We start from the raw sequence: 18,535 nt of genomic DNA, 5'->3' as shown, positions 1-18,535 counted from the left end.
GCAGCCACGGCTTCTAGGTCTGTGCCAGGTGTTGTCCCCAGACCAGAGACCAGGTGCAGAAGCAGCAGATGGGATCTTGTTAGAAATGCAAATTCTAACCGAATCAGAAACTGTGAGGGTGGGTGGGGCCCAGCAACCTGTGTGGCCGCCAGCTTCCAGGTGGCTTAGAGCCGAGAACCTTGGGTTCCGGGGAAACCAAGGGAAAAGCTTACACTTGGGGTAGATCAGAGTTAGGCCGTATCGCTCTGAGGAAGGACTCCCGGCTTATGCTGCCGGTGTTTCTGAGGGGGTGCATGAGGCTGGCGTTGGGGGTGTGAGGAAAAAACAAGCTCGAATTAACGGCTGTTGGAACCAGCTGGCGTGAAAAACGGACGCTGGGCGAAGCGGCTAGCCACGGGAAGCAGGAAGCCCCTTCCTCCTCCAGCCTCGCAGCCTCCCTCAAGCTCTCCTCCGTCCTGGCGGACGGCACACAGAGAGCCCCTGGCAAAGCAGGAATGAATTTGCAGAGCCCCGTCCCAGCGCTGCAGAGTGAGAAGGGCGGGTCTGGAGCCGAGAGACAACAGCTTCGGAAACCAGCACAGCAGGTATCCAGTCACACGGAGTTACCGAAGCACCTGCTGGGTCTGTCAGTCAGTCAACAAATCATTATTAAGTTCTTAAAAGTGTCGGCCGCCATGCTTGGTCCTGGGCACAGAGCGGAGAACAGGCCAGCCAAGTCCTTGTCCTCGTGGAGCTTGCCATCTGGGGGGTGGGAGGGCGGAGGCAGGTGATCGAGACAGGAACAGCTGATGCCGCCTCTTCTCCTGGCTGTGTCTGAGCCCCTGTGTGCACACAGCCCCTTGGCTCAGTGTTGGGGAGCAGACACAGTGTAATGCGGGTGGCCGAGGCCAGGCGGGTCCACACTGGGTTTGGACAGACGGTAGAGGAACCGTGGAGCTGGAAAGCGGTGGGCTGTTCCTGTTTTTTTTTTTTTTTTGTATTTTTCTGAAGCTGGAAACGGGGAGAGACAGTCAGACAGACTCCCGCATGCGCCCTACCGGGATCCACCCGGCACGCCCACCAGGGGGCGACGCTCTGCCCCTCCGGGGCGTCGCTCTGTCGCGACCAGAGCCACTCTAGCGCCTGGGGCAGAGGCCAAGGAGCCATCCCCAGCGCCCGGGCCATCTTTTGCTCCAATGGAACCTCGCTGCCAGAGGGGAAGAGAGAGACAGAGAGGAAGGAGAGGGGGAGGGGTGGAGAAGCAGATGGGCGCTTCTCCTGTGTGCCCTGGCTGGGAATCGAACCTGGGACTCCTGTACGCCAGGCGGACGCTCTACCACTGAGCCAACCGGCCAGGGCCTGTTCCTGTTTTTTAAGAGTCTCGGACCAGCGGGCGGGCAGGCGAGCCAACAGGCAGGGGAAAGCTGCTTCTGGCGGCAGCTGGAAGCCGACAGGAAAACGGCCCCTTGCGGTGGCGGGCGAGCAATCTGCGCCAAGCGACAGCATCCATAGCCTGATGTAACCGACACACACGTGACTCTGCCACGCGCTCACGCACTCATCACGCAAAGTGCAAGCCAGCAAGCCTAACACAGCGGTTTTCCCTACACGCAGTGTCGAACTCTTAACAGCTTTAAGAACAGGTTTATAATGTATTTCCATCAAGCAAGAGTTCTGTCCATCTCAGGTGTCATTGTTCAGTTTATCCGTGGCTTGGGGAGTGGCCTGTGGCTCCTTGGAACCTCCTAGACGCCGTGATAAGGGTGGTAAATGCTTCGTTCCAGAAGGCTCTGTCCTTGACAGGTGTAGGCCGGGCCTGCACCTGTTTGCCGGCCACGCTGAAAGCCTGCACATGCTTGTCAGTCTCTGGAGGCCGAGAATGAGCCAGTAGTTCTGGGTTCTCACTAGAGAACCAGATGCAAACCAGAAAGGGATGAGCCCGAAGTGGTTGTGCGTTGTACTCTGATTCTGCACCCCAAAGTGGCCATGGCTCTCTCCACCAGCCTGGCACGGCCACGAGCAGGCAGGGGAGCCTGCCCTAATCCAGATGAGCAGCTGAGCCCGGGTTCCTGAGAGATGGCACCAGGGTCCCTCCAAGACAACACAGAGATAGGGCCGAAACCAGGCGACTTGATCCCTGACCCTTCCTTTGGCTTTCGGGGTGCATTTCTCATAGCTCCTCCTGGTTTCTTGAGCTGGAGATGGGATAATGAGGTGAGTCCACGTTATATGACGAAGGGGATGACCTGGTCTGGTGATGACCGCTCATTCCGTTGTTGGGGGGGGGGGGGGGGGAGACCACAGAGGATAGCTGGTGAAGTGGAAATGTCCTTCTCTCTCTCCCCCCTCCTGGGAAACTCTAAGAGAACTTCCCCTCAGAGTGGCTCTGGAAGGAGAATTTATTAGTAGAATTTCACAGCTGAAACCATGTTCTGATGGGGAAAGGGAATGAATCAGCTCGCTGGGAGAGACCAGCGCCAGAGTAGATGCGAGACAGCTGGCTCTCTTTTCGCCCGGCGGGGGGTGGGGGTGTTCGGGAACCAGCTGGGGGCAGGGCGAGGAGGCTGCTGGAAGCGTTACTTGGGACTGATCAGCTTTTCCATCAACATGACATCATTCGACATGGCATGGACACAGGCGGCCAGAAGGAAAACCTGAAGACGTGAAATGTGCTGTTGGAGAGGGCCCTAATCAGAACCGGCACCCTCCCCGGGACGGGATGGGGCCGGCTGGCTGGCCCACCGGGCTGGCTTGCATTAGGGGCGCCCTCCACCGGGGCCCAGCTGCCCTAACCGAGCAGGCTGATTGGCTGCTTCTCCAGCATCCCCTCCCCTTCCTAGGGGTTCCCTTTCAGACACACTGGGGCTGGGTGCTGTTTAAAGCAGGGGTCTCAAACTCAACTCAGCATGTGGGCCGCAGAGCAAGATCACAGCCGTTCGGTGGGCCGCACTAGGTCTACAAAAGGCAACTGTTACGCAACACTTTTCTCACTGCAGTTGAAAACAAAACAAAAAAAAATCAGTACAACAAGCACAATCGTACATGCAGTTTACTCAGTGTCACAAAACGACCAGAAACTGTAGTTCGCATCACAACTGCTGTTAACTAAGCTAATATCTAGCTAGGATGCTAGAGAAATGAAAAATACAAGTAGGCCCCTAGGCTTACTTAATTTTATCCAAAATATTTTGAACTTCGTGGATTAGTCTGCGGGCCGCACAAAATTGTTCGGCGGGCCGTGAGTTTGAGACCCCTGCTTTAAAGTGACCGGCTGGCCGAGCTCAGGGCTTCAGCCACGGTGGGCATTTCCTCTGGCACCCTGGCAGTTCTGAGAGCCTGGTCGCTCAGGCCCAGTTTGCCGGCGTGTGTCTCCCCTGTGCCGGCCTTCTTCTTGGAGAGAGGGTTTGACAGGGAGCTACGACCTTCCTTTTGTGTAGTTTAAAAATGTCAAAGTAAATTTTAAACCCAGGAGGAGCACTAAGGAGGCAGTTCTCAAGATGAAAAGCTTCCAAAGGGATCGCACTCGGCGAATTGGATAATTCGGTCTGTCTGTGATTATTTTATGCTCTTAACGTTTTAGAGAAGTCTGATGGGTGAGCGTGTCGGCATTGCCCACGTGCCACGGTTTCACAGCTGACATCGTGTTCTGGTGGAGAAAGGGACAGGCTCATGCTTGAGCAGAGCGCCGTCCTCAGCTCAGTCTCCAGTAACTAAGCTGCTTCTCCCCTCCCTTGAGTCGCAAGAGGAGTATGCCCCGGGGGCTTTGGGGGGACTGAAGCTGGGATTGGACCAGTACCGAGCACAGTGCCTGACGCTTACTGAGAGCCGAACTCGTTCCCTTTTCCTGACTTGCCCCGTTTTAATTCAGACTCTCCCAGAAGCAGAGCCCGAGTCAAGGATTTGAGTGCACATCATTGATTCGGGAGGTGATCCCAGGAAGCACCAGCAGAAAAGGGGGACAGTGAGCCCGGAAGGGAAGGCAGCTGCATCAGGCAGGGCTCTCCAGAGAAACAGAACGAGAGGAGGATGCGTGTAGATCGGTTTTGCAGCCAGGAGGCAGTCTGGAAGAGCAATGCTTTCTTTCTTCTTGGTGGGGGCGGGGGGAGGGTACACTTTAGATTTTTTTCTGTTTAGGTCTTCAACTGATTAGATAAGGCCCACCCACATTATGGAGGGGAATCTGCTTTATTGAAATTGTACTGATTTGAATGTTAATCTCATTAAAAAATACCTTCGTAGTGATGTCCAGGTGGGTGTTTGACCAAATATCTAGGTACCCTGGACCTGATCAGGTTGGCACATGAAATAAACTAGCACAGTGGCCAAAGAGATGGTGTGTTAACCGAGCAAGTTACCACTCTGGGCAGTTAGAGGTGAGTCCTGTGGGGGCCCTGGAGGCAGCGTGAAACACACCTCAGAGTCACCTCACCGAAGGCACAGGGCAGCCGGGCACATGCAGTGCCGAGGGGACTTGAGTTCTTGGGTACTTCTGGCCTCTCACGCACGTGGGCAGAGCCACCAGAGAAACGCCCTCAGGAGCCAGGGATGTAGGGCCTGGCAGTTGTAAATCGGGCTGGACAGCAGAGAAATGGTAAAAGCCAAGAGGATATGGGTGGGGCACTGAGATTATCCGCTCTGTTTTCCTGTGTTCGTTTCCACCCAGGCTTTCTCTGAGCTCAGCCAGCTGGCGGGATGGTGCAGAGCCTGTGTTCTCGCCATGGTCGCCCTTTCCGAGGGCGGGTAGCAGTTGCAGCCCTCTCAGCCGGGAAGAAGGCCAGGTCGGGGGCCGCAGAGGAGACCCCGCGTAGCAGCGGCCGCCTCCTCCGAGGTGCACCAAGGCCTCTGCTCGTCTTCCGGCAGTGCCCGCCTCCGGCTCTGAGCCTGCGGAACCGCACTGGGAGATTTGTTTCAGTTACACTCACCTTTTCTCAGTTTGGCTCTACCTCAGAGCAGTGGTGATCGGTAGAAAGTAAACAGGCCGGAGTTTTCAGTTCTAGATCTTGGCACTTGTTTGGTTCTGCTGTCTGAGGTTTATTTTATTTTTTAAATCATATAATATAAAAGAAAAAAAAATGCAGCAAGAGCGGAGGTGAGAGGAAGGACCCACCCTGCAGGTGAGGGGAGCTCTAGATCCCTCTGGGAGGTGGATGGCTCTCTGGCCTGGAACAAAGTCTTATTCCCTTTAGACTTTAGAGGCCTCAGCTCCTCCTCTGAAAAATGAGAGTTTGGGATTAGTCCCCAAAGACTTGCCCTAAAGACTTGACGTTCTGCGCCTGCACCCCACTGTCCACTGTTGTCAGCGGGGAGTCTGCGTGTAGCTCTTGTGTGGGCTCCCCTGTTCTCTCTATTGAAGTCCTTTCCTACAGGCATTCCTTTTTCTTGAACAGCATCTCCCGGGGCTATCCAGATCCCAGGTTTCTCCTGGTGACCCAGCCTTGCCTTGGAAATCAGCTGTTCCCTGAAATGAACAAGTCAGGGCAGACTTGCCCATGCTGACCAGGAATCCGCCAGCTTGGCAAGATGCCCGAGATGGCAGAGGCCCAGGAAAACCATTAAATTCATCAAAAACATGCCCGGTGGCAGCTGCAGAATGCCTGTCCAGGTCACTTTCCTCTCTCCTTGTTCATACCTGCCCTGGTGGCTGAGCCCTGGGATGTTATTCAAAGCCAGAGCCATCCCCGGGTGCCTGGCTTCCCAAACTGCAGTGCTGGCAGGCGTGAGGCTGCTTTTGATTGGTGCCAGAGCTCAGCTCCTGAGAGGCCGGGGCGTGGGGACCGGGCAGGGGCCGGGCGTCTGCTTGCCCATTGCTCGGCAGTCCCACATGGTGGTTTGACGGACAGAAAGTTCCTTCTCTCTCATTTGAAAAATGACCACCCGAGCCCACACGGCAGCTAAAAAGAAAGTGTTGCAAAGGGCCTGACCTCTGAAACGGGGTTCTTTGGCAGAGACAAGCAGCGAACTAGGTCTGTTCATACTAAAGCCATATTTACCTAATAAACACATTATCCTAGATTTACCAACAGTCTCAAATGATACAGGCTGGACCTTTTGGGTTCATCCAAGGTGCATTCTATAGTGTGACCATTTTTTTTTTTATAAAAGAAAACTCCGGATTGCATCGCAGGTTCTGCCATCTGGCATTACATCTAGAGGTGCAGGCGATGAGGGAGGGCAACAGTACAGGCCCCAGGGTGGCCACGGTTTTGTTAAAATGCATGATAAAAGGCACGATAAAATGTGATAAATCGTGTGGTCACCACATCTGGCTGCCGAGGAGGGAAGCCGCAGCCTCCGCCTGAGTTTCCTTGAGTGGGAGTTCCGAGAGGACAGGGTGTTTGGCCTCTGTGGGGCGTCGACGTTGGCCCTGAGCCCGTACAGTGCCTGGCAGGCACATCATCTGCACTCGGGGGACCATGGATGGTGCACAGTCTAACAGATGTAGTGATTATAGAGCACATCTCAGCATCTGTGATATGAGTCAGAATTATTGGATGATTCCTCCCTTGTGTTGGGCATCGTATACCCGTTGCTTCGTAGAACTCAGTATTACCTGCAGCCCCGATCGTTTCAGCAGCTTCCTTCTGTAGGTTCTACGTGGTGTCTGCTTTTCAGGACGCTAATTGCATTGAGTGGAGCTAATGGCCGATGTGTGTATGGATGGCTCGGTTGGATACTCACGAGGTTTAGATCGGGGAGGACCGTGAAGCGCCATGCTCAGAGCGTCAGCGGGACGGCAGGGGGCGTCTGGGTTGTCTTTCGGTTCTGCCAGCACCTGGCGGCCTGCCTCTCTCTGAGAAGGTGCTGACCTGGGGCTGCGGTCCTCTGTGCCGCGAAGGGTTAGGTGTCCTATGAAATGTGCTTGTGATCCTGCGAGGACGAGCGGAGGCGGCCCTGTCACTGTGTGTCTGCTGTCCTCGCTGACATTTTGACCTTATTGATTGGCAGGCCTGAATTACATTCTCACGGCCGATGTGGCCAAAAAGGAGAAGAGCCAGTTGCCCAGGGTCTACTTTGTGTTGCTGGGAGAGTCCGTGGGTCAGGTCTCAGAGAAGCTGCAGCTGGTCGCCATGGAGGAGACGTGTCATCACTACGTGGCCCACGTGAAGGTCAGTCCTTTTTATCCTCAGTCCTTGAAGTCTGCAGGTGTTCACTGGGAACTCTGGAAACTACTGTTATCATGCATTACGTGTGCTCTGACTTCCAGCATCTTCTCTCACAGAGAGGAGAACATTCCTTTCTTCTTCTTCTTCCTCTTCCTCTTCCTCTTCCTCCTCCTCTTCTTCCTCCTCCTCTTCTTCCTCCTCCTCTTCCTCCTCCTCTTCCTCCTCCTCTCCTCCTCCTCCTTCTTCTTCTTCTTCCTTCTCCTCCTCCTCCTTCTTCCTCCTCCTCCTCCTCCTCCTTCTTCCTCCTCCTCCTCCTCCTCTCTTCTCCTTTCTTCTTCCTTCTTTCTTTCTTCTTCTTTCTTCTCCTCCCCTTCCTCCTCCTCCTCCTCCTCCTTCTTCTTCTTCTTCTCAAATTTGAGTCTGCCAGCCCTTTATTTATAGTGTTGTGCTGGTCTCGGCCCCTGAGGGGGGTTGTGGTGGGCCAGGAGACCAGGGACCCTCTCTGTCTTTGACTTGTTCTCTCAGGGGGTTTCTCTGCCTCTCCTCTCTGCAAGGCTCGGTCATCTTCTCAGCGGAGGGCCGCAGAGGCGCGTGCCTCTGGGTCTGCAGTGATGCTGGATCACACGGCACCTGACGCCTCATCAGGGGTCCCCCACATGGTAGCTCACAGTTGTGGTTAAGGCGTTTTAAAACTGGTTGGACTAGATTTTTGTCCCTTGATTACTTTCTGTTTATTTTAGGAGGGCATTTTTTGGCTTCTTTCTCTTCTCTCTAAATAAACACTCAAGTGTTTTTTCTCCTCTTGAAATTGTTTGTTAAATACTTTGCTGCTAATTCAGGAGGCCAGGCTTTGATTAGCTACAGAGTGGCCCCTGCATAAGGCAGGCGATGGCAGGGTGGAAATCTTGGCTGTTAACCAACCACTGACCCATAGGCAGAGGCGGAAGGCACAGTCGGTGAAATGGATGTGGGTTGTGGAGTCACAGACGTAGTTGGTTCCCATTTGGATGAATATTTTACCTCTGTGTCTCAGTTTCTGCATCTCTGAAATGGGCACAGTAATAGTTACCTTGAAAGGTGGTTGTAAGAACTAAACATGATGAAGATGCTTAAAGGGCCTGCTGATATACAGCAGGTGCTAAACATTATTCTTACTATTTGGTTGGGCTGTATGTAATTGCCAGTATCCTAACATTCTTGATTTACAATAATGGCAATTTCATGTAATTCAACCTAATGTTATTAGTCCGTGGCTTTCTGAATGATAGCAAAAATAGTCCACAGATTAGGGATGAAGTTTCATTCTATTATAGTAGCAAGTGCCAGAGCAGGAGAATAACAGCTGCTTCTAGATGCTTCTGGGTTGTATATAGAGGAATTGCCCACACATTCACAGCACTTGGTCTGGCCCAGAGCCTGGGAGCCCATTGCCCCTGAGATGACGTTCACTGGGGCTGCCAGGATTCATGCTGGGACCTGCCCAGACCCTCCCTGCCCCCGCTCTAAGGACCTGGATGAAAGCCATTTATAAAACAATTCAGGCTCCCGTTAAGCCGACCAGCCACCCACCCCGTCTCAGTGTTACATTACATTGGCCTGTGGGTGCCCTCGGGTGTGAGGAGCCCAGGACAGGATCTGGTCCAAATACCACCAGGGTGTTCAGTGCTTATGCCCGGTACCTCCATACTTCCTGGAGGCGGCATCGTCATGCTGGATCTCCCATGAATGTCTTCCCTCAGGGCTCTTTGTAACTTTCCTCTGGCTGAGAGGTTAGACTTCGTGTGTGGATGCCCGGGGTCCCGGCTGCAAGATAAGGTCACACAGACCCTGCCAGGCCTCGGCAGAGTGCACCCCAGAACAACAGTACTGAAAGCGGGGAACAGCAGTACTGGGGTGCAGGCCTCTGGTCCTGCTGCTTCCTGTTGCCCAGGGTCACCGGACAGAAATACAAAATTTCTAGTTAAATCGGAATTTCCGATAAACAACAAATAATTTTTCCTTTTAGTGTATCCTAAATAGTGCACATGATACACCTGTATTGAAATCTCTTATGGAAATAGTCACCAGGATGTCAAGTACAGCTTAGGGCAGGGGTCCCCAAACTACGGCCCGTGGGCCACATGCGGCCCCCTGAGGCCATTTATCTGGCCCCCACCGCACTTCCGGAAGGGGCACCTCTTTCATTGGTGGTCAGTGAGAGGAGCATAGTTCCCATTGAAATACTGGTCGGTTTGTTGATTTAAATTTACTTGTTCTTTATTTTAAATATTGTATTTGTTCCCGTTTTGGTTTTTTACTTTAAAATAAGATATGTGCAGTGTGCATAGGGATTTGTTCATAGTTTTTTTTATAGTCTGGCCCTCCAACGGTCTGAGGGACAGTGAACTGGCCCCTTGTGTAAAAAGTTTGGGGACTTCTGGCTTAGGGACTCTAGTCAGTCTTGTTGTCATAACTACGAATGATGCCAGGTGGGAACTGGGAATATCAGGGGGAACACTTTAGTAAAGAATATGATCGTCTCACCATTATGCCGGGTATTTAAAACCAATACAAAATAATACTGAATGTAAACTGTAATTGAAAAGTAAAACTAAAAAATACATGAAAAATTATGTGTTGTTTATCTGAATCCTATTGGAAGACTTACCCTATTGATACCCTTCCGCCCCACACTTCACACTTTTCCATTCAGTTCAAAACAGGGCTGATGAGAGAGTGAGACAGTGGTCAGAGTGTGGGGCTTAGGGTAGGGCTCAGAAGTGCCCAGGAAGCACAGACCTTCATGTGGATATGTGGGTCATGTTAGGGAAGAGCAGCAAATTGGACCTGGTGACATTCGGATACAGTAGTTACTGCTTGACCATTTTCTCATGCCGGGAGATGGCAGTGGATGGGTACGTCGGCATTTTCGGTTCGAGGGGCCCCTCCTGATGGCTGGTAACTTAGAGCCACAGAGAAAAAGGGTGTTTTGGGGTTTTTTTTTGGTATTGTCTGGGTTGCAGCAGAGGACTCGGACTGGCTGTGTGAGCCAGTGAGGGTTAGCCCTAATGAGCCGGCTGGTTGTCCGCAGTGTGGCCCAGCTGGCCTGTCGTGCCTCCAGATGTGGGAAAACAGCTGTGGAGGCCGTGGCTCCTGTGGAGCTGAGACAGGCAGCGGGGTTGGGGGAGGACCACAGCCTGGCCGCCCGCTGGAGCGAGGACGGGAGCTGGCGGTCCCAGCCTGAGAGCGCGGCGGAGCCTGGTGGGTGGGGCTTTAGAGACAGCGGAGGAAGGGAAATCAAAGCGGCCGGCTTATCGCACACCATATGGCCGGCAGACAGACAGGCAGCACTGGGCTGGGCCTGTATTGTTTAGGCTATCTCGAGGTGTTTTTTTTTTCTCTTTTTCTCTTTAAACCTATTCCAATTTTCCTCCTTCCTTCTTTCCCCTAGTTTTTATTCCTTATATGGCGAGGTGTATCTCTAGACTGGAGGACGGCTTGGGCTCACACCTGCCTCCCGAGCTAGCTAGCTGCTGGTCCCGTCCTTGGTTCTGTTCGTGGCCCTGGTGCAGCCTCCAGAACATCCAGAAGTCTGCAATGAGCCCCCTCCTTCTGGGGGTGCCGGGCCCATTCCCGAGTCCTCTCTGCGGTCGTCAGAGCTGAGGCTGTTCCGGTCGCTTCCTTACCTCTCTGCCTCGCAGTCCACGTGCCTCAGTTTCCCTCCTGTCCTTTCCCAAACCGGTTGAGTGTAGGGGACAAGCCCCTTCTGTTAGTGAAGTGGGTTGGATGCCTTTGTGGGGTCCCCACGGTCACAGGCCCGCAGCCTCTCCTCAGCCTCAGGCTCCCCACCACTAGGCCTTCATTTACAGGTGCCCTGCGCTCCCGGTCGGGGCGAACAGACCCTCTCCTCCGGGAACGCATGCCTCCGCCCCCTGCCTGGGTTCTCGGGCACACCCGGCATCTCTGCCCCCTGCCTGGGTTCTCGGGCACACCCAGCATCTCTGCCCCCTGCCTGGGTTCTCGGGCACACCCAGCATCTCTGCCCCCTGCCTGGGTTCTCGGGCACACCCGGCATCTCTGCCCCCTGCCTGGGTTCTCGGGCACACCCAGCATCTCTGCCCCCTGCCTGGGTTCTCGGGCACACCCAGCATCTCTGCCCCCTGCCTGGGTTCTCGGGCACACCCAGCATCTCTGTCCCCTGTCTGGGTTCTCGGGCACACCCAGCATCTCTGCCCCCTGCCTGGGTTCTCGGGCACACCCAGCATCTCTGCTCTCTGCCTGGGTTCTCGGGCACACCCAGCATCTCTGCCCCCTGCCTGGGTTCTCGGGCACACCCAGCATCTCTGCCCCCTGTCTGGGTTCTCAGGCACACCCAGCATCTCTGGCCCCTGCCTGGGTTCTCGGGCACACCCAGCATCTCTGCCCTCTGCCTGGGTTCTCGGGCACACCCAGCATCTCTGCCCCCTGTCTGGGTTCTCGGGCACACCCAGCATCTCTGCCCCCTGCCTGGGTTCTCGGGTACACCCAGCATCTCTGCCCCCTGCCTGGGTTCTCGGGCACACCCAGCATCTCTGCCCCCTGCCTGGGTTCTCGGGTACACCCAGCATCTCTGCTCTCTGCCTGAGTTCTCGGGCACACCCAGCATCTCTGCCCCCTGTCTGGGTTCTCGGGCACACCCAGCATCTCTGTCCCCTGTCTGGGTTCTCGGGCACACCCAGCATCTCTGCCCCCTGCCTGGGTTCTCGGGTACACCCAGCATCTCTGCTCTCTGCCTGGGTTCTCGGGCACACCCAGCATCTCTGCCCCCTGTCTGGGTTCTCGGGCACACCCAGCATCTCTGCCCTCTGCCTGGGTTCTCGGGCACACCCAGCATCTCTGCCCCCTGTCTGGGTTCTCGGGCACACCCAGCATCTCTGCCCCCTGTCTGGGTTCTCGGGCACACCCAGCATCTCTGCCCCCTGTCTGGGTTCTCGGGCACACACAGCATCTCTGCCCCCTGCCTGGGTTCTCGGGCACACCCAGCATCTCTGCCCCCTGCCTGGGTTCTCGGGCACACCCAGCATCTCTGCTCTCTGCCTGGGTTCTCGGGCACACCCAGCATCTCTGCCCCCTGCCTGGGTTCTCGGGCACACCCAGCATCTCTGCCCCCTGTCTGGGTTCTCAGGCACACCCAGCATCTCTGCCCCCTGCCTGGGTTCTCGGGCACACCCAGCATCTCTGCCCTCTGCCTGGGTTCTCGGGCACACCCAGCATCTCTGCCCCCTGTCTGGGTTCTCGGGTACACCCAGCATCTCTGCCCCCTGCCTGGGTTCTCGGGCACACCCAGCATCTCTGCCCCCTGCCTGGGTTCTCGGGCACACCCAGCATCTCTGCCCCCTGCCTGGGTTCTCGGGTACACCCAGCATCTCTGCTCTCTGCCTGGGTTCTCGGGCACACCCAGCATCTCTGCCCCCTGCCTGGGTTCTCAGGCACACCCAGCATCTCTGTCCCCTGTCTGGGTTCTCGGGCACACCCAGCATCTCTGCCCCCTGCCTGGGTTCTCGGGTACACCCAGCATCTCTGCTCTCTGCCTGGGTTCTCGGGCACACCCAGCATCTCTGCCCCCTGCCTGGGTTCTCGGGCACACCCAGCATCTCTGCTCTCTGCCTGGGTTCTCGGGTACACCCAGCATCTCTGCCCCCTGTCTGGGTTCTCGGGCACACCCAGCATCTCTGCCCCCTGTCTGGGTTCTCGGGCACACCCAGCATCTCTGCCCCCTGCCTGGGTTCTCGGGCACACCCAGCATCTCTGCCCCCTGTCTGGGTTCTCGGGCACACCCAGCATCTCTGCCCCCTGCCTTGGTTCTCGGGCACACCCAGCATCTCTGCCCCCTGCCTGGGTTCTCGGGCACACCCAGCATCTCTGCCCCCTGCCTTGGTTCTCGGGCACACCCAGCATCTCTGCCCCCTGCCTGGGTTCTCGGGCACACCCAGCATCTCTGCCCCCTGTCTGGGTTCTCGGGCACACCCAGCATCTCTGCCCCCTGCCTGGGTTCTCGGGCACACCCAGCATCTCTGCCCCCTGCCTGGGTTCTCGGGCACACCCAGCATCTCTGGCCCTGCCTGGGTTCTCGGGCACACCCAGCATCTCTGCTCTCTGCCTGGGTTCTCGGGCACACCCAGCATCTCTGCCCCCTGCCTGGGTTCTCAGGCACACCCAGCATCTCTGTCCCCTGTCTGGGTTCTCGGGCACACCCAGCATCTCTGCCCCCTGCCTGGGTTCTCGGGTACACCCAGCATCTCTGCTCTCTGCCTGGATTCTCGGGCACACCCAGCATCTCTGCCCCCTGTCTGGGTTCTCGGGCAAACCCAGCATCTCTGCTCTCTGCCTGGGTTCTCGGGTACACCCAGCATCTCTGCCCCCTGTCTGGGTTCTCGGGCACACCCAGCATCTCTGCCCCCTGTCTGGGTTCTCGGGCACACCCAGCATCTCTGCCCCCTGTCTGGGTTCTCGGGCACACCCAGCATCTCTGGCCCCTGCCTGGGTTCTCGGGCACACCCAGCATCTCTGCCCCCTGCCTGGGTTCTCGGGTACACCCAGCATCTCTGCCCCCTGCCTGGGTTCTCGGGCACACCCAGCATCTCTGCCCCCTGTCTGGGTTCTCGGGCACACCCAGCATCTCTGCCCCCTGCCTGGGTTCTCGGGCACACCCAGCATCTCTGCCCTCTGCCTGGGTTCTCGGGCACACCCAGCATCTCTGCCCCCTGCCTGGGTTCTCGGGCACACCCAGCATCTCTGCCCCCTGCCTGGGTTCTCGGGCACACCCAGCATCTCTGCCCCCTGCCTGGGTTCTTGGGCACACCCAGCATCTCTGCCCCCTGTCTGGGTTCTCGGGCACACCCAGCATCTCTGCCCCCTGTTTGGGTTCTCGGGCACACCCAGCATCTCTGCCCCCTGTCTGGGTTCTCGGGCACACCCAGCATCTCTGCCCCCTGCCTGGGTTCTCGGGCACACCCAGCATCTCTGCCCCCTGCCTGGGTTCTCGGGCACACCCAGCATCTCTGCCCCCTGCCTGGGTTCTCGGGTACATCCAGCATCTCTGCTCTCTGCCTGGGTTCTTGGGCACACCCAGCATCTCTGCCCCCTGCCTGGGTTCTCAGGCACACCCAGCATCTCTGTCCCCTGTCTGGGTTCTCGGGCACACCCAGCTTCTCTGCCCCCTGCCTGGGTTCTCGGGTACACCCAGCATCTCTGCTCTCTGCCTGGGTTCTCGGGCACACCCAGCATCTCTGCCCCCTGCCTGGGTTCTCGGGTACACCCAGCATCTCTGCTCTCTGCCTGGGTTCTCGGGCACACCCAGCATCTCCGCCCCCTGCCTGGGTTCTCGGACACACCCAGCATCTCTGTCCCCTGTCTGGGTTCTCGGGCACACCCAGCATCTCTGCTCTCTGCCTGGGTTCTCGGGCACACCCAGCATCTCTGCCCCCTGCCTGGGTTCTCGGGCACACCCAGCATCTCTGCCCCCTGCCTGGGTTCTCGGGTACACCCAGCATCTCTGCCTGGGTTCTCGGGCACACCCAGCATCTCTGCCCCCTGTCTGGGTTCTCGGGCACACCCAGCATCTCTGCCTGGGTTCTCGGGCACACCCAGCATCTCTGCTCCCTGTCTGGGTTCTCGGGCACACCCAGCATCTCTGCCCCCTGCCTGGGTTCTCGGGCACACCCAGCATCTCTGCCCCCTGTCTGGGTTCTCGGGCACACCCAGCATCTCTGCCCCCTGCCTGGGTTCTCGGGCACACCCAGCATCTCTGCCCCCTGCCTGGGTTCTCGGGCACACCCAGCATCTCTGCCCCCTGCCTGGGTTCTCGGGCACACCCAGCATCTCTGCCCCCTGTCTGGGTTCTCGGGCACACCCAGCATCTCTGCCCCCTGCCTGGGTTCTCGGGCACACCCAGCATCTCTGCCCCCTGTCTGGGTTCTCGGGCACACCCAGCATCTCTGCCCCCTGCCTGGGTTCTCGGGCACACCCAGCATCTCTGCCCCCTGCCTGGGTTCTCGGGCACACACAGCATCTCTGCCCCCTGCCTGGGTTCTCGGGCACACCCAGCATCTCTGCCCCCTGCCTGGGTTCTCGGGCACACACAGCATCTCTGCCCCCTGCCTGGGTTCTCGGGCACACACAGCATCTCTGCCCCCTGCCTGGGTTCTCGGGCACACCCAGCATCTCTGCCCCCTGCCTGGGTTCTCGGGCACACCCAGCATCTCTGCCCCCTGCCTGGGTTCTCGGGCACACCCAGCATCTCTGCCCCCTGCCTGGGTTCTCGGGCACACCCAGCATCTCTGCCCCCTGCCTGGGTTCTCGGGTACACCCAGCATCTCTGCCCCTTTCCTGGGTTCTCGGGCACACCCAGCATCTCTGCCCCCTGTCTGGATTCTTGGGCACACCCAGTGTCTCTGGCTCTTCGGTCATCAGAGGCCAGTTTTTGTCATATCCATGTATAGCTAGCTGTGTGCCACCTGCATGATTTTTGCTTTTTATTTTTTGTCTTAAAGTTATACATCCCGCAGTATTTTCTTTCAGATTTTTTCTTTTTTTAAAAAAGATTTTTATTGACTGATTGATTTTAGAGAGAGAGGAAGAAAAGAGAGAAAGAGAGAGAAATAGAAACATTGATTTGTTGTTCTACTTTCTTTATCCATTCATTGATTGATTCCTGTATGTGCCGGGACCGAGGATCGAACCCACAACCTTGGTGTATCAGGGCGATGTTCTAACCAACGGAGCTACCTTGGCCAGGGTCTCATATATTATTTTTTAAATCAGCTGACTTTGGACCTCAAATAAAGTAATGTAAAAGCAGAAACCCGTACCCTCCTGTCAACAGAAAACCAGTTATCACGCACCAGACAGACGGTAAGTGTCAAGTGACCACCGGGAAGACACAGCCCCGTCGCCGCTTTCTAAGTGGATTTCATTGTTTGCCAAAGTCTCTGCAGAAGCGGCCGGCTCTCCCGGGTCAGAGGGGACTCACGGGGTGCCAGGGAAGTACTGAAAAACACCAGCCCCGCTCTGGAACTTTCTCCCGGAGGCATCAGTGGGAATGGAGGGGAGTAACTTCCCAACACACCAGTCCTGGGGTAGGACAGTGCCCACGTGTCCCAGTCACACTCCGCTGCGGTCGGCTGTCCCTCACCCCTCTTGCCTGCTGAAGGTTTGTTGGCTCTTTTTTTTTTTTTTGTATTTTTCTGAAGCTGGAAACGGGGAGAGACAGTCAGACAGACTCCCACATGCACCCGACCGGGATCCACCCGGCACGCCCACCAGGAGCGACGCTCTGCCCACCAGGGGGCGATGCTCTGCCCCTCCGGGGCATCACTCTGCCGCGACCAGAGCCACTCTAGCGCCTGGGGCAGAGGCCGAGGAGCCATCCCCAGCGCCCAGGCCATCTTTGCTCCAATGGAGCCTTGGCTGCGGGAGGGGAAGAGAGAGACAGAGAGGAAGGAGGGAGGGGGTGGAGAAGCAAATGGGCGCTTCTCCTGTGTGCCCTGGCCGGGAATCGAACCCGGGTCCCCCGCACGCCAGGCCGACGCTCCACTGCTGAGCCAACTGGCCAGGGCCTGTCGGCTCTTTAAGGCTCGGTCTGTCCGTCCACAGCTCTTAAAGGTCCTCCGCCAGCCACTGCCTTTGGCGAGGCCACCGTCAGCTTCCTGTCCTCTCAGCGCCGCCTGACCCCCGCTTTGAGAGTGCCGTGTCCAACCGAAGCACTCATCAAGCCGCAGCTTGCTGAAGTGACCGGCGGGGCCAGCGGGAGTGTGGGGTCACAGGCAGCGTCCGGTCAGGGTGGGGGCCCGCTCGCCTCTCTCTGGGCCTACAGCCGGGAAGTCATGGTGTGAGACGGGGAGCCGAGAGCTCTGGAAGCATGGGCCCATGCTGAAGAATAAATACAGCCGTCTTGTCGTGACTGCACCGTTTTCTGGTCCGTACGTGTTTACTTCGGCGATAACTGTGCTCCAGCCTCAAGCTCCGCACTATCGCCGAGAAAGCCAGTCTTTGGTGAGGTCAGGTGCCTGTGTCCGACGGGAAAACTGGGAGCCTTTTCAGGAGCCAGGAAGCCCACGGTGACAGTTTTGAGGCGCAGTGGCGAAGCCCAGGCTGGGTGGAGGAGGATGGGGGTCCATTGCATCATTCCCATCTGGGAGGATAGGGACATCCTAGCTGGAGGCCTTCAGAAAGCCTTCGGTGAGTGAAACCATGTGTCAGGACACTAAGGATTACTGTAAAAAGGAAAAAAAAAAAAAAAGCCACTCTGCACTCGACAAGGGGACAGAAACGCTCAGTGGCTTTCTGAGGAGCTGCAGATGTCTGTAAGACTGCGCCTTCGCGTGGCTGGAGGCGTCTTCCAGGGAGTTGGAACCTTAAGTTGCTACAGCTGCTTTGTCACTTGTGGGGGCAGATGGTCATCCTGGCGTGTCAAAGGTCAGGGCATCGCACTGGCCACCGTGTCTTAGGATGAAAACTTTCAAGATGTGCTCTCTTAGCAGCTTTTGAACGCAGAGTACAGTATTGTTAACTAGTCACTGGCGTGGTCTGCATGCCGTCCCCAGGACTCACTTGCTAACTGTGAGTTTGTACTTTTGACCCCTTTCCCCCACTCTCCCAGTCTCCTCTGATGATCACCAGTTTGTTCTCTTTATGAATTTGGTTTTGTGCTTTTTTTTTTTTTTTAAGATTTCACTTATCTGTGAGATCAGACAGTGTTCAGTGTTTGTCTTTGTCTGACGTTTCACTTAGCATAAATGCAGCTTAAGTTAATAATGGCTGTATCGAACCGCGGCCTCATCAACTTTCTGAAAACCTAACAGTTGGCTCTTGCAGGCCAGCTACAGTGAGCTCCACTGGCAGGAACCTTGGTCTCTCTTGTGTTTGTTCCTCGGTCGGCCGTATCACTCAAGTCACACCTTACACGCCGATGTTTGGTGTGAAAAGGACTGGAGTCCCTTTCTTCTTGTTTCCCTGTGGCTTTTTAAATTGACAGATAATAGAGAAGTGAGTTTGCTTTTGCATTTGGATGTTTGTTTCAGAGGCAGTCAGTATTTTGACTGAGATTATTAGATGGTTTAATAGTTTTCACTTAAAATAATGAATAGTTTTCATTTAAAATAATGAATAGTGGATCGAGTGTCAAGCCTGGCATATGGATGTCCCGGGTTTGATTCTTGGTTGGGGCACACAGCAGAACCAACCACCTGCTTATCTCTCCCTCCCTCTCCCCCCTTCTCTCCCTCTTCTCCTCCCATACCCAGTGGCTTGATTGGTTTGAGTGTGGCCCTGGGTGCTGAGGATAGCTCTGTTGGAGCACAATAGCCTCAGGCACTAAAAATAGTTCTGTACTTGAGCATTGGCTCTAGATGGGGTTACTGGGTGGATCCCGGGCAGGGCAAATGCGGGAATCTGCCTCATTATCTCCCCTCCTCTCACCTTTAAACAAATAATAA

General features: G+C 56.2%; 1 protein-coding gene across 1 annotated transcript in view; it reads left to right on the top strand.

Annotated features, from left to right (window-relative positions):
- Window positions 1–18,535, top strand: part of ITGA9 (integrin subunit alpha 9) — a 352,967-nt gene that overhangs the window by 87,287 nt on the left and 247,145 nt on the right. Inside the window, exon 15 of the mRNA XM_066350935.1 lies at window positions 6,925–7,085. Coding sequence (XP_066207032.1) covers window positions 6,925–7,085 — 161 coding nt within the window. The remainder of the gene's footprint in view (window positions 1–6,924; window positions 7,086–18,535) is intronic.

This window comes from Saccopteryx leptura, chromosome 10 (genome assembly GCF_036850995.1).
Source record: "Saccopteryx leptura isolate mSacLep1 chromosome 10, mSacLep1_pri_phased_curated, whole genome shotgun sequence".
In the NCBI taxonomy this organism is placed as follows: domain Eukaryota; kingdom Metazoa; phylum Chordata; class Mammalia; order Chiroptera; family Emballonuridae; genus Saccopteryx; species Saccopteryx leptura.
Note: the sequence above shows the minus strand (reverse complement) of the source record. Positions and strands in the feature narration are given on the sequence as shown.